At 33.2% G+C, this 24971-nt stretch overlaps 1 protein-coding gene across 15 annotated transcripts in view; it reads left to right on the top strand.

Annotated features, from left to right (window-relative positions):
• The window catches only part of LOC114327356 (collagen alpha chain CG42342), a 179577-nt gene that overhangs the window by 67200 nt on the left and 87406 nt on the right, over positions 1-24971 (top strand). For 12 of the 15 annotated variants that reach the window (XM_050642091.1, XM_050642092.1, XM_050642090.1 and 9 more), the window contains 5 exons: positions 17825-18004; positions 18072-18143; positions 18204-18248; positions 18667-18772; positions 19018-19097. In XM_050642091.1, the coding sequence (XP_050498048.1) occupies positions 17825-18004; positions 18072-18143; positions 18204-18248; positions 18667-18772; positions 19018-19097 (483 nt within the window). The remainder of the gene's footprint in view (positions 1-17824; positions 18005-18071; positions 18144-18203; positions 18249-18666; positions 18773-19017; positions 19098-24971) is intronic. The other 3 variants (XM_050642104.1, XM_050642100.1, XM_050642105.1) reach the window with 3 other exon arrangements.

Here is a 24971-nt window from a genome sequence, read left to right on the forward strand (position 1 = left end):
AATGCATATACTATCCTTTTCATCTCTTTCCTATCTTTCTTTTGTTTTTCATTCATATCAGGCAACCCCCATTATCCAGTTATCCTAATTTAAATTTCACATTAGTATTTTGTTTTTTACATTTGTTTGTTTATTCAGTTGGTCATATCTACCATATACGTTCACAAACTCCTGCACTTATATAAGTTCATTTGGTTCAGTTTGTTCACTCCACTACCACCTATAGAAATCAAACTCATAGTTCTCTATTTTTGATACTCAGTCAATTTAGATTCTTCTTTACATATTGACATCAACCCACAATTTGACCCATATTAGTTAGCTCTCATTCTATTGTTCATTCACTAATCACTCCGTCTGGTAGCCTTTCAAGGTATATTTTCTCGAATTCCTTTAGTCCATCCAAAACAACATAAAGTCAATTAGACTTTGCTGTCACATAGTTTATTCCCTCCTTTTCCGTTATGAAATTTATTACATACTTGTATTAACTCCACTACATTTCATTAAAATCATATCTTTGACACCAACATTTACTTCACTATCTGTATCCTTTAGTTACTTTAATTTTTCCACAATTCCTCTCCAACTTTTAACAGACATAATTAATGAGTACAATAATATGCTAATAAATTTAACACACTAAAATGGTCGCTTTCTTCATTACTGTTATCTGTATCTCACAATACTCGAACCCTCATCTTGTTAGGCAACCAACGGTACATCTCATAAAACACTCTTAAAATTCTGAATTTTTGGTTCATTTAACTTCCTATTGTTCCACATCAGTCCATTAATTGTTTAGTATGTAGTATATTTCATTTTATTTAACTAAATTTAACTTTCATCTTGTCATTTCACATTCGATGACGTCACACTTTGAACCATGAAATATACCTACATTAAATCTATAAAATCCATAAGTTTTTCTGGAAAAGAAAGTTGCTAATTGAGACTTTACAATATATTATAATATTTAAATAATTTAAATTGCATTTTCAGATTTTTATTAACAACCTTTACATTTCACTAAAAATCCAAAATCAAACTACACTTTTTAAGCTTTAAGCAAAAATTGGCTTTATCTTGTCATGTCATGTCACTCTTGTCATATTGAATGTCCATTTCCTATTTTCTCAGTTGGTCTGTGCCCATTGAACTGGCAAGTACTTAGCATTTTCGATCAGGGAAGCATGTTGCCCTTTAGGCATGTATTCTATTATATCTAACAACATCGACTTGTAGTCAACATATTCCATTAATATAGTAATATGTAAACCATATATTATGGGGTTACCACTTTAAATAGTGTGCTAGTTTCAAACTACTCTGCAGAATGTAAGTATTCCCACATGTTTTTTCTTTCTAACAGTCACAATTTTAACCTTTTTGCTTTAATCTAACGTGGAAATACTTCATTCTAGGCACTAAAGATGTTCTGAATTAGAACGAAAACGTTTTGCAATCCATTTGGATGACTTTTTAGATAGATGTTAATAAACGATTTTATATCAGAATCCAATTTGAAGTTTTTGCTTCTGTATGAGTTTTTTAAACTATGGTATACAGCCAACTATTGGGATTTTCCCATTGATTTTAGAGTATTTTTACTTCTTTGTTTCCCATTATGAATTCTCTTCCTTTGTTGACGCTTTTCATGATTTCATCCATGCTTAAATTGAGGAGCATAAGGGCGCAATGAGTCTTATCCTGTAGGTTCTGTAAGTTGTCCATCTATTCTGAGTTCCATTTTGTTGTTTTGGTAGATGTCTTCAATAGGTTTTATGATATCTAGGCTAATTTATTTATTATACAGAATATGGTTTTCATCTTTAAGTCTTACTCTATCAAAAATGCTTTCTTCAAGTCAATCAGACATAGAAATTCTGGTCTATTATGCTTTAGTGATTTATCAGTAATTTGCTTTATGACGAATATTGCATCTGTGCACTATCTTCTAGTACGAAAACCCTATTGTTTATCTGCAAACTTATCCTCTGATTCATGTAAAATTTTAATTGTAATTTTTAGGGTAGTATTTAACAAGTTAATACCTCTTTAGTTTTTTGGATGTTTTTATCTTTTTTGAGCCTATTAGCGCATGTCTTAATTTATCGTACCTTCGTACTAGAACTAAACTTAAGCATTAACCCTAGAACTTTGAAAAAATATGTAAACTTGGCAACGTACAACGGATCTACAGCAGAAATTATTTACCGACAAAATTGCTTTTCTCTTTTTACTTCCTACCGTCCCGAAAATACCCCCAGCATAATTTGGTTTTTAGGGCGAGTAGTTGATGTCATATCATAACTTTTAGCAAACTACCATATTCGACAAGTTCCGTGGTTTTAATTAGAGATATAAATTTGTATCACAGCGAGGATTTTTTGGTTAGACGTGCTGCTAGCGTTGGACCGGAATTGAGATTTTGAAAGAGAAAAGAATTCGGCCGTATATTATTTGTAATCCTACGTAGCAAAAATGATAAAAATTGATAATGGGAAGCCTTTTTAGTGTAGTTGACCTTACAACAATGATTTTAGTTTAAATGTTTTTTACACAACGTAATATTTCCTCATCATTATTCACGTTGCCTCTATCACAAACTTCTATTCTTCATAAGCTTCAATCTTGGTTCATATGAACATCAATCCTCTTTGCCGACATATCCTGCCTAAGCATCTTCCTCCAGGTCTTTTTTGGTTTTCCTCTACTACTCCTTCCAGGAATCCGCAGTTCAGCAATTCATCGAATTGGGTGGTTAACATCTCGACGTTAACCATGACCAAACCATCTTAAGATGTGCTCTCTCATTTTGGTATTAATTGGTGCCATCCCTAAACTTCCCCAATATACTTATTTTTCAGCATTCTTATTTTCGCCACATGCATTCTTTGTTCCTCTTTATTTTTACCTTCCCAACATTTAGTTCTGTACATCACAGCCAGTCTTATGGCAGTTTTATAAAATTTTCCATTCGGTTTCATTGCAATAATTTATCTATCAGTCTGTCACACAACATACCACTGTCTGCCTTCTAATCCTAATAGTCTGAGCAGATTATCGGAGAATAGGCCATTTTTGGGAAAAGTTATTTAACAGCAATTTTATTGCTGGAATCGAATCTTATGATTGTATATGTTACAGTTCAAGTTGATTCTCAGTTAGAGTTGACTCCAACTAGTTGGAGTCAACTCCAACTGAAACGAGCAGTAAAAGTTGATTTTAAAAATTTAAATCAACTTTTACTAGTTGGAGTTGACTCTTACTGGATCGATTCAGTAATTGTTGATTATACGAGAATCTCAAGTGCATTTTTGATGAGTGTGCGTTTCTTTGTTTTGACCGTTTCAACTACTTATTAGTATAGTCTGTAACGTCGCCCCCGTTAGGTAAATTATTCTCATTCGATTTTTTTGCACAAACTTACTCAAAGAAATATGTACATCCGTATAACAATCCTTATAACAAATACACAGGGTGTCACGCGGTACCGCGGTCGAAAAATTGTTTAACCAATTTTTGTTAACCAAATTCACAAAAATAATTTTTATCTACTCTATCTCATATTATGTAGTAAAGGTTTTATTGTGTGAAAATTGTAAATATAGATAGCAGTACATGAAGGGTTTAAAGTGTGTCTGAAGTAACAATGTATTTTAAATGGGTTTTACTTTTTCGCACTGTTTTTTAGCACACTGTCATATAATTAAACATCCTTAACTTTCGCCTTCGGGAGGAAATCAGACACGCCCTTGCAACGGCAACTGAAATGCTCACAAAACAGCGACCACGGAAGCAAAGATGGATGACCGAGGAAATATTGGATTTAATGGATGAAAGAAGAAAATGAATATTACCATCCTTGGATTATAAGCTTTCATTTGACACATCATTTGTCATATCGGAAAAGAAATGAAAGGCAGAATTTACAAATCAGTCATCAGACCAATAATGACATACGCGGCAGAAACACAACCCGACACAGAGAGGACAAAAAGATTGCTCGAAACAGCCGAGATGAAAAATCGATAGTAAGACTCTATGGGACAGAGCTAGAAGTACAGATATACGACGGAGATGCAAGGTGGATAACATTAATAACTGGGTAAGAAACAGAAGAATAGATAGAATGTAGTCAGGACAGCGAGAGACGGTTCCCCAATAGGAGGACGTTCAGTGGGAAGACCACGAAAACGATGGAACGACAACTTACTAGAAGCACATTGAAAAAACAGACAAAGTAATGTCTATACAAAAAGAAGAAAAAGAAGATTTGTCATTCTACCTGTTATAATGACGGAGGAGTTATATTCGCGGACGGACGGATAGACAGCCTAGGTTAAATTTGTCACCTTTAGTACCGTCCTTGGATATTAATCTTTCGTTTGACACCTCATTTGTCATTCTACCTGTTATAATTATCAAGGAGTTATACTCGCTGTCGGACAGATGGTACTAGGCAGTACCGTGGTCGAAAAATTGTTTAATAGTTATTTATATACCAAGTCAGTAAAGTGGCTCTTTATGGAACGAGTCTGATATTACGAGCAGAGGAAGCGAAGCGAGCAACAGACGCGTTCGATAAAGAGTATTGAGATGGTGCGTACAAAATTGTATCGTCAATCATAAAAAACATTAACACTTACTTACAACTTTGAGGAAATTAATTTTAGACGAAATAAAAAATTCGTATGACATTAATGACAGATGACTTTTGCACGATGGCCGGTTTTGATGTTTAATCGATAGTTATCAATATTGTATACCTACCTAATTACTAAATCTGTAAAGTTTTGATTTATTTTGTATGAATATAATTGCGAAATACTACAGAATTTTACTTTTTGACATAAATTTTATTAATAATAAGATAAATTTTGTACAATATTTTTAATAATTAAAGTAAATAAATTTTAATTTCACTCAAATAAATAATCGATTGCTGCCATTGACCACTTACATTCAATCTCGGTTAATTTGATTAATAATCGCGGCAGGTAAAGTAACATTCTTCTTTCAATACAACAAAGTGATACTTTACTGCCGAAAATGAGGGCAAATGAGTACAATAATGAATGATTTTAGTGACGTTTGGCGATAAACAATGATTTTAAACAAATTCGCAAAAATAATTTTTTCACTTCGTACAATTTTTTTTAGATCCTTTGGGCCTTTTTTTCTCTAAAATTGACTGTTGTCGAGTTATTAGCGACTTAAAATTTGAAAATCGCCAAAATAACCATTTTCAATGTTTAATAACTCGGTTAAAGATAATTATTGTGAAAGTCGAGCGAGCGGCCGTAGAGTAACGGCATAATCGCTGGCCTCACGGGCCAGTGCACGTGGGTTCGAGCTCTGCCAAAGACAAACCATTTTCATTTCCAATAATGACACGAGCCGTCTCACCGTGCCTCGGAGAGCACGTTAAGCCGTAGGTCCCCCTGGGCTAGTGTACATCGACACTAGTTACTTGAAACAGGGTTAAAGGTGTAATTGGCGCCGGAACTGTCCGAAAGGCAAAAATGCCATACGATATTATATATTATGAAAGTCGAAACTAAAAAAAAATCAAAGATTAAAGCTACCTCTATAAGATCCTGAAGAAATTTTTGTCATTATTTCATTAATAAGATATTATTTTTAATTATCAACAATGAACGCTAACCGTGTATTGAGGCGGCCGTCAATGTGAGTGCCAGTGAGATTCACCATTGGACGGCTGGAATGGTGCATCTCTTTAGCACTCACCATTGACGGCCGTCTAATACGCACTTAGCGCTCATTGTTAATAATTAAAGATAAAGCTTAGTAATAAAATAGTGACAAAAATTTCTACTGGATCTTGTAGAGGGGGCTATAAACTTGGTCACTTTCTGACTTTCATAATACCTAATGGATTTTAACCGAGTTATTAAGCCTTGAAAATGGCTATTTTCGCATTTTTCAAATTTTAAATCGCGTATAACTCGACAACAATCAATTTTAGAGAAAAATCACAAAATACATTTTTTCTACGAGCGTGCAAAAATGTCTACTTTCGCGAACGCGTTTTAGTTTAGAAAGTTTTACTTTTCCGCACGCGTGTTACTTTTCCGCACGCGTTTTACTTTTCCGCACGCGTTTTACTTTTCCGCACGCGTTTTACTTTTCCGCACGCGTTTTACTTTTCCGCACGCGTGTTAATTTAGATATGTTAATATGGCCTTAAAGTAATTATAATACATACAATAAACTAATATTTAGATATTATTTACTAATTTATTTCAAATATATCTTATTGTGTTCATGTTTTAATGAAATTAACGCGAGAATTCGATGAAATAAAATAATTTTGACATAATATTCGAAAGTCAAATCAGTAGACAGTAACAGTGGTTTTGAATCGTCGTCATGGAAACGAAGATCGTCGTCATGCTAACCAATTATGCTGAAAGTTTGGTTTTGACAACCTTGTCAAAGAATTAATTTGTGTATGTATTTTCATATTAATTAAATTAATTGATTAAGATTTGGTAATTTTTTAAAGACTCGTAGAAAAAATATTGTTCCTAACGCTTGCAGAAAGTCTCTTGTCCGCACTCGACTGCTTGCCGAACTCCGCGTCGTTCGGCAAACTGCAGTCGCGTGCGGAAAAGTATGACTTTCTGCACTTGTTAGGAAAATTATTTTGTGAAGTGAAAAAATTATTTGTGTGAATTTGTCTAAAAAAAATTGTTTAAACAATTTATCGATCAAGGTACTGCCTGGCAACCAGTAGATTTGTTATAAGGACCTCTTTTTGAGTAAGTTTGTGCAAAAATATCGAATCGGAGTAATTTACCTAACGGGGGCGACGATACAGCCTAGACTAATTTGAACATATTCAGTAATAACATTTAATTTCTAGAATCGGCTGTTTGTGTGAATCAGAATCAACTTTTACTAAATGGCATTGGGAAGAGTATACTTTTCCTAGTTGGAGTCTACTTTAACTAGTAAATGTTGAATATAAATCTTCATTTTATATTTATAATCAACTTTTACTGAAACCAGCTGTTAGAGTTGACTCCAACTAGTTGGAGTCAACTCCAACTGGATAATCAACTTGAAACATACCATGGTGTTATACATACTTATTATAATCATTAATTTTGAATTTAAGTAAACTGGTATATAAAATTATCACGTGCGTTTTTTGTATTCATTTTCTCTCTACTACAAGTAGATTTAAGTGGGAGTACTTTTCAGCTGTGCATTTATTTGAAATAGTTTTCAGATTTAATAAGCTAGCATTGAAACTAATGTAGAAAAGCGAGAACATGTTAATTACCATTTTGTACTATGATTATTTATTTTAAATTTCTCAGTTTCAATAACTGGATTTAAAGAAAGGGTCATTAACATTCACAATATAAATTCTTAGCTTTTAAAATATTACTGTGTTGCTGTGTCCAAAATAAAATTTTTCTGATTCGTTTTTTTGCGGATTCCTGTTCAAATATGTTCCCTTTAAACAAATCAGAAGGATGTCGGGCGAAACAATTTTTTTAAACAAATTCAAAATTACGTTTCTGCCTTTTTTGGGTAATTTTTAACAAAAGATGTCTCATGTCATATTTCTGAAAAGTTAATAGTTTTCGAGTTATCAGCGACTCAAATCTGAAAAATGCGAAAATAAGGATTCTCGATACTTGAAAATTTATAATATGTAAATTATTGGTTTTCAGGTGACTAAGTACCTAAATTAAAGTTTATTCATTCAATTTTAAGATTCTAATGAATAATCGAGGCTTATTTCGGGCGAATTATCGCGCATATTTGAAAATTAAAAAACAACGGTCTAAAATTTAGACTGTAAATAATTGATTACTCATTAGAATCTTGAAATTGAATGTTTAAACTTCAATTTAGGCACTAACCACCGCAAAAATAATTATTTAAACATGAGTTTTCAAGCTTCAAAAAAGCTTATTTTCGCATTTTTCAAATTTTAAATCGCTTAAAACCCGAAATCTGTCAAATTTTGGGAAAATCACAGATCTTTTTTGTTTAAGATGACCCAAAAATTCTAAAAACATATTTTTGGTTGCAAAAAAGGTCATGTTTTGAATTTGTTAAAAAAATTGTTAAACAATTTCTGCCCAAAAATTTCGCCCAGCACCCTTCTAATTTGTTTATAGGGTAGGTATATTTTTTAACAAGAATCTGCAAAGAAACCGAATCATAACAACCAGACACAGGTAGCATTAAATCCGAACCCCGGAAGTGTCATAAGTTTTCGAAACGGACCCTCAGGGAAACTAATTGGTGAATCTGTAGAGAAACTCTATTAAATGCTTTCTTAAAATCAATGGCTACCCAAGGGCGCCCACAGGATATTTCTTCAGGGGGGGCAAAGGGTATTGAAACAAAAAATACAAGAAAAATTGTTTTGCTGTTTAAAACGCAACACGGTTAGTGTCAGTAAAATGTTACTTAAATAATAATTGAATTCTTCTGGTGTCCATCGCAAATAAATCAATTACTTTCTGCATGAAGTTTTCTTTATTTTCTTTTATTTTTCTTCTGTGTACAGATAACAGGCATATCCCACTTAGACGATTGTTCGACATCGTATTCCTTATCCAGGTCTTCACACGTTTGAGAGTGCTGTAAAAAAGTATCGAGGTTGTTATATTGTAATGTAAGTTTTAGAAGAACTGAAACACATGGATAAGAATATAACGTAATAAAATTATAGTTAGTTACCTGAATGATCGCTCGATGGTGCAAGTTGTTGGTGGCAGACAAAGAGCTATTTGGATGGCTTTTGCTACTGACGGCAAAAAGCAGGCATGCTCATGCTCAAGAACCTCTATTAAGTTCAGTTTTTCCAAGGCTTTGGCATCTATCTCCGTGTTTTTCCAAAGGTCGAACCACAGAATTGATTGCTCCTTAAAGTTGTCTAACAATTCACAATACGTGCTGTTTATATTGTTAATAGACTTTCAAAATCTTCCTTAGAAAGATCTTTCATGATTTTAGGGTGCAGATTGAAAATTTCAAATGATGGTTTGTTTCTATCTGAAAACCTATCTTTCAACGATTGAACCAAAGAATCCAAATAAGGCAAGAAAATGGACTTTCTATAGTATTCGTTGATAGTCTGGGTAGAGTGATTTGGTCTGTGAACCTGTCTCGCAGCAACACAAGGACATGTGAGCTCGATTCCAAGCTTGTTTGCTGTTGTTTCAACATTTGCCATAATGTTATCAAACTCTTTTTCTCCATTTTGTCGGTCTGAACTGAATAGCTCAGTAATCTTCTGAATGTGTTTTGATATCTTCAAAATATCTACACTGACACCTTGTAACATTTGCGTAACGATTTCTAACTTGGCAGAGTATTTGGCAATCACATGTAGACATATCACAAATGCTGTATTTGTAACTGCGCAATCAAGCTGGAAAGCTTTCTGCCTTGTGTCACGGTTACCTTCAGTCGATAGAGTCTGAAGTGCTTCAGCGATGCTAACAAACTGCTCACTAAACTTTCGAATTGCTTTAGGGGAAGGGGGGGTATGATGGGGTAGCTAAGGAAAATAACAAAAATACAACATAATTACTACGTTTATTACTATTTTTAATTGATGGCACGTTACGTCATTAATCTAACTATGATTTGGTACAATCTTTGGAAAATCAACCTATCACATTTTTCAACAATTAGCCATTAATAAGAACATTATGAAAAACCATCTTGCCCCATACTATGGGGTATGATGGGGTAATGGAATTGGGGCATGATGGTGATGCTAATTAATTCTCACAAAACAAACAAAAATGTGTATTTGCTCCAGATCTTCATTGTCCACCCTAGCACAAGCATTGTGAGCTCAACATTCACAGATCTGGCAGCCTACCCAGGGTTCTGACGATATCACTTTATCTATGGCTGTTTTCATAGCATCTCTCGACCACTCTCCTCTTTTTGTTTTTTTCTTGTAAGAACGTACCATGGTATTATCTAAAATAATAATCCAATGTTATTTATTAAGAAATTTAAATTAACCCAGACTTACCACCAATGTCCCATCATACCCCGCACCCAATACCCCATCTTGCCTCAAAAGGTAACTTTGAACAAAAAAAAAAATTCACTAATTAAATGTTTAACGTATTCACACAAACAATATGCCATTATCAAAATAAGAATACTAGTAAACAACGATAAAAAAGTCATTAATGAGGTGATCATAATTACCTTAAAATAACGATGGTTGTCCTTGCACAAAATTAGATCAACGGATCGCTAAAACAGTTTTCCGTTTGTAAACAAAAAACGCGTGCACTCTCATTCACAGTTTCTCTTGCAGGGACCGTTAATCGAATGACTCTTCCTATTGAGTTACTGCATGCTATTCACCAACGTGTAGTTTCTTGTTTTTGTGCGGTACCCCGTCTTACCTCGAGACCCCGTCATGCCCCCCATTCCCCTATATTTTTCGGTCCATCTGGTTTCACATAGTTTTTGAAGAGTTCCCACTATTGCCCTTCTTTGGCCATTCTGCCGAAAAAATATTATAACTTCAAGCACAATTTTTGAAATAAATATTGTAATTGTACTTCATAGACGCAAATGATGTTATTTTAATTCATAAAAAAGTATTTTTTACCTTTACACACAATAGATAACTACCTCGTAAAAATAAGCCTATTTTATTTAAGGTCAAGTGAGAAATAAAGTATATTATATAATACTTACACGTTGCACAAAAAACACTTTTAACACGTTAATATAAGTTCTATGAATAACAGTATATAAATTGTGAGCACTACCGTACTACTAGACGTATCAGATCGGCCGTTCAGCCCACCTATTTCATTTCTCAACTGGATAAGCCTAGACCGGACATCATCAGTGCATGCGGCATGCGCACCGAAAACGATGCGGTTCCATCCAAATATATGCGTCTCAGTCAGAAGGGATAAGGGATTGAGAAAAAATACATTTAAACTGGCATATCTCGTGAGCGATTATGATTAATATGGAATTTATTTTATAATATAAAGTAAGAGAGAGCTAAATATTTTTTACACGCTTTCGCCAAATTCTCAGGGGGGGCGATGGCCCCACCTGGCCCCTCCCTGGGGGCGCCCTTGGGCTACCATATGAGCGTTTGTTTCTTTAGCTAAGCCAAATCGATTATCAAATATTTACGTTTCTTGAATCACTCACATATCGTTAATCTATCACATATTTTTTATAGTGTCAGTTAGTAGATTTATGGCCCTGTAGTATATCCTGTATATCTCCCTTGTTTTCGTAAACAGGTACTAATATAGTCTTTGTAATGGCTTCTCCATTCATCTGGCATTTGTCTAACTTCCAAAATTATATTAAATAAACTTGTTTATGTCTAAACCAGTGATGTGGGAGGGAGGGGATGTGACATGAGGTGAAGTAGATGGGATCGCTTTCACGGGCTAAATGAGGAAGGCAATATGGCGGAACAACTCTTTAGCAGTATATTCTGTTCTATATAAAGTATATAATTATAAAATTGTATTATATTATATAAATATATATATATATATATATATATATATATATATATATATATATATATATATATATATATATTGTTATATTTCTCTTTGATATGAAAATTAAATTTTGATAATTATAAACAGAATTCAGTTTAATATAAAATATTTTCATTTTCTCAACCACGGGCATATAAATTTAGAACAACCTGTATACAACAAATTGTTATATTTAATTTTAAGAAGTGATTAAAAGAAACTCGGAACAATGCGCTTAGAATGAACAAAGTGAATGGCGCGTACCATTGTCGTTGTTCGCGGAAGGTTCGATCATTAGCCTATGCTGAATAAGACTCAAGTGAAATCGATAATAGGTCATTATCGTTGTTCGCGGAAGGTTCGATCATTAGCCGATGCTAAATAAGACTTAGTGGAAATAGAGAATAGATCATTAAATTTTGTAAATAGTAGAAAGTAATTTTAGAATGGGAATTAACTATTTTTCTTTTGAAATCCATTAAGCATATTTAGAAAGATTAAAAATTGGTTTTGAGGAAGACTGCGAATGAGAGTTGGTGGTGGAAGTTTGATTTGTGAATCTGGAAGGGATATTTAGAAAGTAGGGGAATGAATGACAAATAGAGATCAGAATGTTTTGAGCTGTCGAGAAGTGAAGTCCAGTAGTAGACGGTAGTGTACGGAGAGTGAGAAAGCCGGTGTAGTTCCGTGAGTGTGGAGTATCTATCGTGGAACGAGAGGTAGGCCAGGTTGAGAGTAAAAGAACCTCCTTGAGCCAAGAGTTCACGGTAGCTGATTGCAGTTTCGAAAAAGGTAGAACACAGCATCACGACAGAAGCAGGAAACGAGAGCTATACGAGCTAGTTTCAAAGGAGAACATTACTGGAAGCCAGGACGAGGTTTTGATCGCAGCCAAGGATAGCAGGAAACGGGTCTTGTGTGAAGACATTCTCAGTTCACCAGAAAAAGGTCAGTCTCATTTGTTTGGACATGAATGTATGGGTTTTTCGTACTAAATACCACATTTAAATTTGAAGAAACATAATCAATAATATCAGAAAAGCTTCATCAAACTTAAATAGAATTGTTGCTAATAAATCATAATAGTTAAATGTTAATAAAAACTTTCAATTGGAAACCAAAAGGAAATAAGATTCCCATGTGTAAATGTTATGTTTAAGAATAATAAGATATAGCAAATATTAAGCAGTGATTGCCATTTAAATAAAATAAACAATATTTTGATTACAATTGTAACCCATATGTGTGTATTATTTTACTCTTTTCTTTCCTATCCCGATTAGGAACCATTGAGAAATACTTAGAAGCCACGTATGTAAGTAATTAATGTTATAATTCGCCCTGAGATTGAAAACATATTGATATGTGATCTGGTTAATTAATTAAATTATTATTAATGCATTGATTAAATTAAATAACAAATAAGAATATCATCTCGTATCAATAATCAAGATCACATCAACTGTCGTCCAACGTGGAAAGCATGGAAAAGTATTTCTAGTGGCAAATTTGAAGGATAGAAAGAGTAAAGCCGGTATTTGAAAATTTATATGCCTGTGGTAAAAAGTGAGATACTTACATTTGATAACATAAAATTTTAGATCTCTTTAGGTACAAATTTTACATAACTGATTTAATATTTTATTTTTACGATATTTACATTTGATATATTTATTGACAATTTATAATATTTGGGTGAGAAAAAGTCGTCTTGGTAACATACTAGTAAAATTTCATATTTGGCGGGGACAGTACTTCTTGAAAACAAATGTCTGTGACAAGAAGCCAAAGCAAAGACAACAAAAAACAAAAAGAACATTCAGACCAAGAAGATATTTTAGACACGACAATCATGGCATCAGAACAGCAAGAATTATCAGGAATAGATAAACTATTACAACTGATGCAACTCCAGTCACAAAAACTGGATGACAATCAAAGAGAAACAAAACAAGCAATGGATAAAAATCAGAATGAAACATCAAAGAAAATGGATAAAATGGATCAAAAAATGGATGAAACACAACAAAAAATGGATGAAACACAACAAAAAATGGATAAAACAAAAAGAATAATGCAAGAAAATCAGAAGGAAACAAAACAAGCCATAGAAGAGAACAACAAGAAAATGGAGGAACGCATAGAAAAGTATGAAATGAAAATTAAAGGTCACATGCAAGAACAAGAAATGAAAATTCAAGATAAAATAAAGGAGTTAACGAATGGCCAGAAAAAGGAACTAGAAAATTTGGAAAATAAGTTGGAAAATGCTATCCAAATAGACAGAGAAGAAGTGAAAAAAAGAATCACAGAAATAGAAAAACAAGTCACCGAAAACAGGACGCAACAGAATGTCGGAGAAAGAAGAGAAATGGTTATACATAGCACAGATGACGTGAAGATAAGGTTTGGCGGGGATGTAAGAAGATTACACCCAGTGCCGTTCATAAATAGCCTGAAAAAGAAAATACAGCACATCGGAAATTTCGAAACAGCAAAAGAAACTATCAGAAACCATCTCAAATATGAAGCAAGCCTATGGTTTGATAGTAAAGAAGAAGAATTCGGCAATTGGCAACAATTTGAACAAAAATTTTTGAATTATTTCTGGGGAAAAGTCCAACAATTGGAAATTAACAAGGAATTGCAAAATGGGAAATACAATGATAGGATGGGTGTATCAGAAAGGACATATGCTTTGCAAATTTACAATAATGCAAAACATTTACAATATAATTACTCATCGGAATAATTAGTCGAACTGATTGAAAGACATTTCGAGGAAACGCTGGAAGACCATATAACATTGCAAAATTACAAAGACATAGATAGTTTATGCCAATTCCTACAAATAAGAGAATCACGTCTAAGAGAAAGAAAATCAAGAAGGTCGCGAGAAGATTACAGGCCCCGAGAAACACAAGATTACAGAGATAGAAATCAAAATAGGAGGGACTATACAAGACGAGATTTTAATCCCAGAAGGGAAAACGAAAATAGAGACAACGGAAGAGGAAATTATGAACAAAGAAATAGGCAATGGAATGAGGACAGAAATCGAGAATACCAGAACAGAAACAATACACGCTCAAATCAAGAAAACAGAAATAATGGTAGACAAAATGAACAGGCATATCGAGAAAACCGAAACAGATCCGACAGACCAAGAGAAAATAGAAGAGAAGTAAATAATACCCAGACAGATGAATATGACGGAGAGAGACATTATGACGAAAATATAAACAACGATGAGCAACCGGCGTCTTTTCACGACGGCGCTCACTAAAAACCAAAAATCAAACAGGAATCTTTTGTCACCCCAAGGAGTTTATTAAATTGGCAGGAAACAACGAAAAGAAAAATGGAGTTAATTTAAAATTTGTGGATGGATTTATCAACGAGAAACCAATTAAAATTATGATAGACACTGGATCTGAAATAACATTGGTCAACAGAAAACTAATAGAAGAAGTTAACTTAACAAATTTAATTTATAAAATACCTAGGGTAAATTTAGTGGGCGCAAACAAACGGACATTGGCAACTATAAATGAAGGCATACGAGTAATGGTACGACTGGGCAAGAATATGTATGCACTACAATGTGTAATAATGCCAAACATGTCACATGACATGATAGTAGGAGTGGACGAATTGGCAGAAAAACATGTAGTGATAGATTTTAAAAATAATACGATGAAACTAACAGAAGAAAAAGAAAAAGAACAGGACAAGGAACATGAGAAACAAAATACGGACGAATCAGGTAAAGAACAAACAGTGGAAATGAATTTGGCAGCGAAGCAAGGACAAAGAAAAAAAAGGAGAAAAGGTCAGAAAAAGATAAAAGAAAATGAAACCTGTGGCTCCTCAAAAGAAGAGTTGAGCCCAGAAGAAGAAAATTTGAGAGTATCAGAAACAAAGGAAACCTGGGATTCCTCAAAAGAAGAGACGGGCTCAGGAGAAGAAGAAATAAAGCTAAAAAATGAAAGTGAAAAGAATATGATCGAAACAGTGGCATTTGAAGAGGAGGCATATGAAAACGAGGATGCAGAATACACGGTAAAAGTATGTGAAAAATCTGAGGAAAAAGACAGAAGATTGATATGGGAAAAAGGGAAAGACAACGTAATAGCCGACACTCTAACACAGGATGAGGACACTGAAAATAAGGAAACAATTACTCTACAGGTGGGACTAATTAGAGTAATACAAGAAGAAAGGGTATAAGACGTAGATTAAAGTAAAGAAATATACAGGGAGTTGGTTTTGCCTCGAGAAAATTTATTTAAAAATGCAGATAAATTTTATCGAATACAAGGCGGGGATTTGTTATATTTCTATTTGATATGAAAATTAAAATTTGATAATTATAAACAAAATTCAATTTAATATAAAATATTTTCAATTTTCTCAACCACGGGCATATAAATTTAGAACAACCTGTATACAACAAATTGTTATATTTAATTTTAAGAAGTGATTAGAAAAAGCTTACGGAACTCAAGTGAAATCGATAATAGGTCATTATCGTTGTTCGCGGAAGGTTCGATCATTAGCCGATGCTAAATAAGACTTAGTGGAAATAGAGAATAGGTCATTAAATTTTGTAAATAGTAGAAAGTAATTTTAGAATGGGAATTAACTATTTTCTTTGAAATCCATTAAGCATATTTAGAAAGATTAAAAATTGGTTTTGAGGAAGACTGCGAATGAGAGTTGGTGGTGGAAGGTTGATTTGTGAATCTGGAAGGGATATTTAGAAAGTAGGGGAATGAATGACAAATAGAGATCAGAATGTTTTGAGCTGTCGAGAAGTGAAGTCGAGTAGTAGACGGTAGTGTACGGAGAGTGAGAAAGCCGGTGTAGTTCCGTGAGTGTGGAGTATCTATCGTGGAACGAGAAGTAGGCCAGGTCGAGAGTAAAAGAACCTCCTTGAGCCAAGAGTGTCCCGGTAGCTGATAGCAGTTTCGAAAAAGGTAGAACACAGCATCACGACAGAAGCAGGAAACGAGAGCTATACGAGCTAGTTTCAAAGGAGAACATTACTGGAAGCCAGGACGAGGTTTTGATTGCAGCCAAGGATAGCAGGAAACGGGTCTTGTGTGAAGACATTCTCAGTTCACCAGAAAAAGGTCAGTCTCATTTGTTTGGACATGAATGTATCGGTTTTTCGTACTAAATACCACATTTAAATTTGAAGAAACATAATCAATAATATCAGAAAAGCTTCATCAAACTTAAATAGAATTGTTGCTAATAAATCATAATAGTTAAATGTTAATAAAAACTTTCAATTGGAAACCAAAAGGAAATAAGATTCCCATGTGTAAATGTTATGTTTAAGAATAATAAGATATAGCAAATATTAAGCAGTGATTGCCATTTAAATAAAATAAACAATATTTTGATTACAATTGTAACCCATATGTGTGTATTATTTTACTCTTTTCTTTCCTATCCCGATTAGGAACCATTGAGAAATACTTAGAAGCCACGTATGTAAGTAATTAATGTTATAATTCGCCCTGAGATTGAAAACATATTGATATGTGATCTGGTTAATTAATTAAATTATTATTAATGCATTGATTAAATTAAATAACAAATAAGAATATCACCTCATATCAATAATCAAGATCACATCAATATATATATATATATATATATATATATATATATATATATATATATATATATATATATATATATATATATATATATATATATATATATATATATATATATATATATTATATATATAATATATATTTAATTAATAATTTTAATAATTAACAACATATATTCCACGTATAACATAAAAAACCTGCCCGCCGCCATATTGCCTTTCGCAAAAGTGTCAAATCAAGTGGTCCCATTTAGTAAACACGAGAGCATCTCTTATGTCATATCCCCTCTCTCCCACATCACTGGTCTAAACACTTCCCCAGGAATATCATCTGATCCAACCGCTTTTCTTTCTTTATTTTTTAAAGTTCTTGAACCACTTTCTTGTTTGTTATTTGATGGCCCTTTTTGTTACTGTCTCAGTTAACTCGACTGGTCTTCCGTCAAATTCTTCATTTAATTTAAGTACATGTTGAAAGAGATATACATATTAAAAATACACAAATACACACTAATTATAAAGTCTCTACACACTTATTTCTTTCCGATTCTCGCTTTCTTTTAAATATTTTCGATATAATTATGTCATTTTAACCATTTTTTCTTCACAGGTGTACAAACATATTTCATTATTTTTCCTTGTGTAGGGTGAACCTGGTGAACCAGGGCCTCCAGGACCACCAGGCCCTTCAGGATCTGAAGGCATGCCTGGACACGACGGTCGACAAGGCATGCCTGGAGAACCAGGACCAGCTGGGGACCGAGGAGAGTCAGGACCAATGGGACCACCCGGACCCCCCGGCCTGGATGGTATGATTGGACCAAAAGTAAGATATTTATAGCATATATTTAAACTATAGCATCATTTTTCATTATTCACACAATCACTTTTAGGGAGAGAGAGGTCCATCTGGAGTAATGGGCGTATCAGGATATCCAGGACTTCCGGGACATATGGGTTTGCCTGTGAGATAATTTATATTTTTGTAATCGTTAGGTTTTTTCATATATTATTTGTTGTCACAGGGTGTTCCTGGCAGGAATGGGAGCAAAGGTGAACCTGGTAAGCCTGTAAGTCTCAAAAACAGATCATTGGTAGAGAGTCCGAGATAGTTTTGTGGTTAACAAGCAGTCAAATAAGTAGCGGTACTACTGATAGCATGAGAGAGGTGGAGGTTTCGAATCAGCAAATGATTCATGTTCTTCATTTATCTTACTAATAAATTGTATTTCTGTTGCTATTCCTTCCCAGTCAACCTTTGAGATTATTTGTGTAGATATTGAGAAAAAATGTTACTAATGAAATAATTCTTGGATTATTAGTTCGTCTTGTTACATTTTTCTAACATCAGATAATTGCGTAGACCTGTAATTCATTCCTATTAGTTTATTTCTATTACATACTCCATTTTATGTAGATACTAACCATGAATATAATAATAAATGCATTGTTTTCATTTTCAAGATAAAACTTGCACTGTTTTTACAGGGAGACAAAGGAGATAAGGGAGAAAGAGGTCTTACGACAACATTAACTGGTGACCAATTCCCCACAGGTATCATTGAAGGTCCACCAGGTCCCCCAGGACCCCCAGGTGAATTTTTTAAGCTATACTAACTTTCAACAACATATATCATTAAGATTTCGGTATACTTTTAATTAATCGGGTTCATTTGGTTACTTTTTAAGCTAGATTTGTTATACAGGATGTCCCAATAATATAAGCTTTGTAATCTAGACTTCATATTATTTTTAAATGCAAATATTGGCACATGCTGTATAAAAGTGTACCTATTTTATTTGATACATTTTCAACGGTATTAAAAACTATGTTGGAAGGTGATAAAGGAGAACCAGGACCTGTAGGACCTCCAGGAGCCCCTGGTGAAAAGGGAGCGAGAGGAAGGCGTGGCAAGAAGGTACTGTACATCTTTGAAAGGCTTGAGATGTCTTGGTGTATTCAAAAAAGTTTTAATAGTAGATCCATATGCTTTACTTAATCAATAAACGATTATGGTACTATTTCAATACATCAAGACATGCTAAAAATCTAACCAAACATCTCATGGCATAGCTTCAAACAATGAAACTTCTTGAAAAGCTTACAACCATTTTTGCTCTATCACTTGTGCATGTTATGATGTAAATGATTATGAAAACTAACTGCATGTTATATATTTCTTCTTTAGTTACTTGTATACATTTCTATATAGGGTGTTTCATTAATAACTGTCCATATAGCAACTGGAGAAACCTTAGCACAAAATACGAAGATTTAACCTAAAACACTTAAATAAAATGGGGTTCCTTACTCAGTTACAGGGTGTTTTATCTAATAATTTAAAAACTATTTGCTCAGCATTTTAAAACTATTCGACGTATCCTTTTCATACTTGGCAGAAAGTGCGGCAACTATACACCCTACTAAATTATGTTAAACAAACGTTTCTGGCTATTACCAGAGGCGTACGACGGGGGAAAGTAAATCGTTGACCCTTTCCAAATTCTACGCCACTGGCGGAATTGCCATTTTAGTTTAATTTTTTGATTCTCCAATACTTTTTATGAAAATAATATACTTTTCATTCGTAAAGATAAAGTCATTAGTTTTCGAGATCTTGGAAGTTAAAAATGAAACGACACGGTTATTTTGATTAATGTATTATGTCGCTTCATTTTTAATTTCAAATATCTCGAAAACTAAGCAATTTATCATTACGAATGAACAGTATATTATTTACATAAAAAGTATTATAAATAAAAAAATTACACTAAAATAGTAATTTCGTCAGTGGCGTATAATTTGGGAAGGGTCAACCAGCCACTATCCCCTATCGTACGCCTCTGGTAGTAGCTAGAAACGTTTATATTTCTTAATTTGGTAGGGTGTACAGTACCTACAGTTTCTACCAAGTATGATAAAGATACGCCAAATAGTTTTAAAGTACTGGGTACAAATAATTTTTAAATTTTAATCATATGAATTATATCATAAATTAATCAAACTAACTGTGCCGTTTCATATTTAACATCAAATATCTCGAAAACTAATGACTTTATCGTTACCAAGAAAGAGTATATTATTTACGTAGACAGTATTGGAGAATCTAAAAATGGCACTAAAATAGTAATTCCTGCAGTGGCGTAGAATTTGAGAAGGGTCAACCATTCACTATCCCCTGTCGTACGCCTCTGGTAGTAACTAGAAACGTTTGTTTATCATAATTTAGTAGGGTGTTAGTAGTCGCACTTTCTGCCAAAAATAAAAAGGATACGTAGAATAGTTTTAAAATGCTGATCAAAAATAATTTTTAAATTTTTAGATAAGGCATCCTGTAGCTCGGTAAGGAACCACATTTTATTTTAAGTGTTTTAGGTTAAATCTTCGTATTTTGTGCTAAGGTTTCTCCAGTTACTATATGGACAATTATTATTGAAACATCCTGTATAAATATTTTTCAAAGAAAAATCAGTGATATAAAATTTAACATAAATCTTAACAAAAGTACCAATTGGATTGCTGTGAATTGAACTGGTATAGAAGAAAAAAATATCTTCAAAGGTAACAATAATTTAAAAGAATACCCCTCGTTAATATGTGCAAAATGTTCTTACTTGCAGAATTACATTTTTTTTTTTTTCATTATTTTACGTCTTACGTGATTAAAAAATAAGACTAAGCTCAATTTTATCCCTCCACCTCCAAAAATGTTATATTTTCATTTTTATTTTATTTTAGGTGGGATGCAATCAATTTAAAAATTTCAAAAAATTCACACGCATAGTTGAAGCCTTTACAAAACATACGTATTTTTATAGACCGTAGATTAAGTGCACATAATCTCAAAAAAAAAATTTCAGAAAAAAGACAAAATAAACTTTTTTTGGAGATGGATTCAGGACTAATTTTTTGGGAAAAATCTCCAAAAACTCCCTAAAAACCCAGGTTTTCGGATTTTTAAAAGTAGAGCACTTGAGGTACGGAAATATTTGAAAAAAAAAATAGAAATTCAGTCTTTACTAAAATATATTATATAAAAAATTAGGCTTGCAGCCATCTCCAAAAGAAAGTTATACGTTTTTTTCCAAAAAAAAAATAAAAAAATGTTTTTGAGTTTATGTACATACACTTAACCTACGTAACGAGTCTATAAAAATTAAACATGTTTTATAAAAACCTCAACAAGGCGTGTGAATTTTTTGAAATATTTTAATTGATTAGATTTGATCTAAAAATAAATAAAAAGGACAAATGACGTTTTTGGCTGGTGGGGGGAGGGGAAATGTTAAAATTGTGCTGTCTTATTTAAACACATAAAACGTAAAAAACTGAAAAAGTAAATAATTCTGAAAGTAAGGACATTTTGGCTATCTTAACGGGGGTACCCTTTATAAATAAAAAGCTTTTTTATTATTGGAAACCATCCCAGTCGAAAGGAAACTTTTCTCTTCTCACAGATAATTATGTATATCACAGAATCACTATAATCAGCATGGCTTAACTCAAATTGTTGATTTTTGTCCAATATTTTTTGAAAATATTTGCAAAATTGGCAAAAATTAAACCATTCGAAAATATTGCACCGAATTGCTTGATTAAATATTATATTGATATTAATAGCAGCTTGGATAACAATTATTTTTTTATTTCGTAGTTACTTAATAGACTTTGTTTCAGGCCCAGTAGACTAATAGTAGGGTAATATTAACCCACAAGCTATATATTTTTTTGCTCACCGCGCTTTATTGACCCCCTAACACTTTTTTCATCGTTTTGTTAACATTTTCAACGTTTATTTCTCTGTAAGTATATGTTTAGTTTTAGTTTTTTCAGAAGTTGATCAAAATATCTGACTTGAAGTGGCGGATCTACAGGCGGAGGAAATAGGGGAAATCCCCCCTCCCTAACTAGGTCCAAAATTAAAGAAAAAAAACGTTGAAACATAAAAATATATAATAACAATAAACCCGCTAGTTAGGAAAATTAAGGGAACTTAATGCATTAAGTTATTATTTATCTGTCTTTTATGTAGACTGAGTAATGTAGTGGATTGAAGATTGAAGAAGGGGGAACTGGAAATTGGAACTAACCAATTGGGATCAAAAATATAAATCAGTCATCAGTGTTGTCAAATCTGTACTGTTCCCCATTTTTTCTCTGAATTCATTTTTTTTCTCTTATCCGGTTTATCACCTGTTATTACTTTAAAAAGAAAAAACCGGTTATAACCGGGACAAAAAAACAACCGGAAAAACCGATTATTGCGGAGTAAAAAAAACGGTTTCGGTTATAACCGACAGATTTTTTCCATTCCTAGTAAGTTCCTCCCAAAGTAAATGACTGACGATCTAAAACGTTGTCATAGGAATTGGATGCAAGAGGCACAAGATCGAAACAGATGGAAAATTATGAGGGAAATTTATGTTCAGTAGTGGACAAGCCAAGATTGAATTTTGATTTGGTATAAACTTGATTTAAAAACTATCAAAAAATGTCATTTCCGCGAAAGAAAAGGGGAAATAGTGCTTTTTCGTCTTGGAAGACTCTCGTAGCATACAAAATAAATCTTTTGAAAAAAAAAATATCAAAAAATAAAGGAAAACATTGTCAGATATTTTGATTCAATATTTTTTAACTTCTATGTTACAGATGGAAGTAAAAAAATATTTGAAATTGCTCTTTTATAAATTTACCTGCTGAACATTTTTTTACTTTTACTGTGTAAATAATTTTTATATCTTTGTTTTTCGAAAAGTTCATTTGACAGCATCTGTAAACCAATAGTTTGTGACGTCTTTCATAATTAAAGGCCTTTTTGTAGGGAATAGACCAGACATACGAGAATCCCATCTTTACTTAATTATTAATAGATATTTTTAGTAAAGATTTGGTAGTTTCCACTATAAAATACTTATGTAATTTACTGTTTTCACAATTCTAGTTTGAAATTAATTTTTAACTAGAATAATTTTGGCTTTATTTCTCAAAGAAAACAGTAAATTACATAATTATGCCACAAGGAAATAGCTTCAGAACAGTACCTTGTAGCATAATTTGTTAACAAAAAATACAGTTTCTAGAAACTTTTCTATGATTTTAAATTTCTGGATTTGAATTTGACATCGCATATTTATTACTACTCTCAGGGGCCACTGATATCCACGGTCGTGCCATATATGTACACGTATGTGTATATCAAAAATAAGCGACGTGGCCCCTGGCGAAATATCTGTGTCTCTCATATATGAGCGTTAACTCTCAGCTTTAACAATGTGTTAAAGACGGCTCCTATCCGGCTGAAGGTCAATCTAGCTTTTCCAATGCGGGCTATTATCTCTTGGTTGTCGGTCCATGCTTCATTTATTATGGTGCAGAGAAGTTATAGAATACCACAAAACAGAATACCACAAGATTGGAGATCAAGCATCCTAATACCTCTCTTCAAAAAGGGAGAAAAATCGGACCCGGAGAATTACAGAGGAATTAATTTATTAAACACAACACTAAAATTAACGACCAAAGTAATAACAAACAAACTGAATAAAATTATAACATTAGCAGAAGAACAACAAGGTTTTAGGTCGGGAAGATCATGCACCGACGCTATATTTATAATGAGGCAGATTCAAGAAAAATCGTTAGAATACAACAAACCGGCATACTTATGTTTCGTGGACCTTAAGAAGGCATTTGACAGGGTCAAATTAAAGGACGTTATCCATTTATTGTACGCAAGCGAGGTACCTCTAGGAATAATTAAAACGATCGAAAATATCTACCAGAACAACACAATAAAAGTAAAAGAATATGAAGAACTCACTGACCCAATTGAAGCTGGCAATGGGATAAGACAGGGAGATTCCCTGAGTCCTCTGTTGTTCAACTTGATCATGGACGAAATAATAAAAAAGTAATAACAAAAAAAGGATACCAAATGGGAGAAAAACAACTCAAAATAATCTGCTATGCAGACGACGCAATACTAATCTCTCAAAGTGAAGATAATTTATAACGTATGCTGCACTAATTTAATATAACCGCTAGAAAATTTAACATGTTAATTTCCCCAAAAAAGACTAAATGCATGGTTATAACAGCAGATCTAATAAGGTGTAAATTAAAGCTGGAGGGACAAATAATAGAACAAGTCATGGAGTTTAAATATCTAGGCATCACACTATGCAGCTACGGAAAGCTCGAAACAGAAGTGGAAGATCAGGTGAATAAAGCAAACAGAGCCGCAGGTTGCCTGAATGAAACAATATGGAGAAATAAAAACATCGGAAAAGAAGTGAAGGGCAGAATTTACAAAACAGTCATCAGACCAATTATGACATACGCGGCAGAAACACGACCTGATACAGAAAGGACAAAAAGAATGCTAGAAACAGCAGAGATGAAAACATTGCGAAAAATCGATGGTAAGACGCTGTGGGATAGAGCTAAAAGTGCAGATATACGAAGGAGATGCAAGGTGGACAACATTAATAACTGGGTGAAAAGCAGAAGAGTAGAATGGAACGACCACATAAGCCGAATGACAGCAAATAGAGTAGTAAGGACGGCGAAAGACGGTTCCCCAATAGGAAGACGATCAGTGGGAAGACCACGAAAAAGATGGAATGACAACTTACTGGAGACACATTGAAAAACAGACAGAGTAATGTCTATATAAAAAGAAGAAGAAGAAGTTATAATGCTTCACTCTTTCTACAGGGGTTTGATTGACGTAGAGATGACATTTATTTATCTTTTTCCTGTTAATGATCATCAGAGCTTGTAAGTAACTTAA

This window comes from Diabrotica virgifera, chromosome 1 (assembly GCF_917563875.1).
Source record: "Diabrotica virgifera virgifera chromosome 1, PGI_DIABVI_V3a".
In the NCBI taxonomy this organism is placed as follows: Eukaryota; Metazoa; Arthropoda; class Insecta; order Coleoptera; family Chrysomelidae; genus Diabrotica; species Diabrotica virgifera.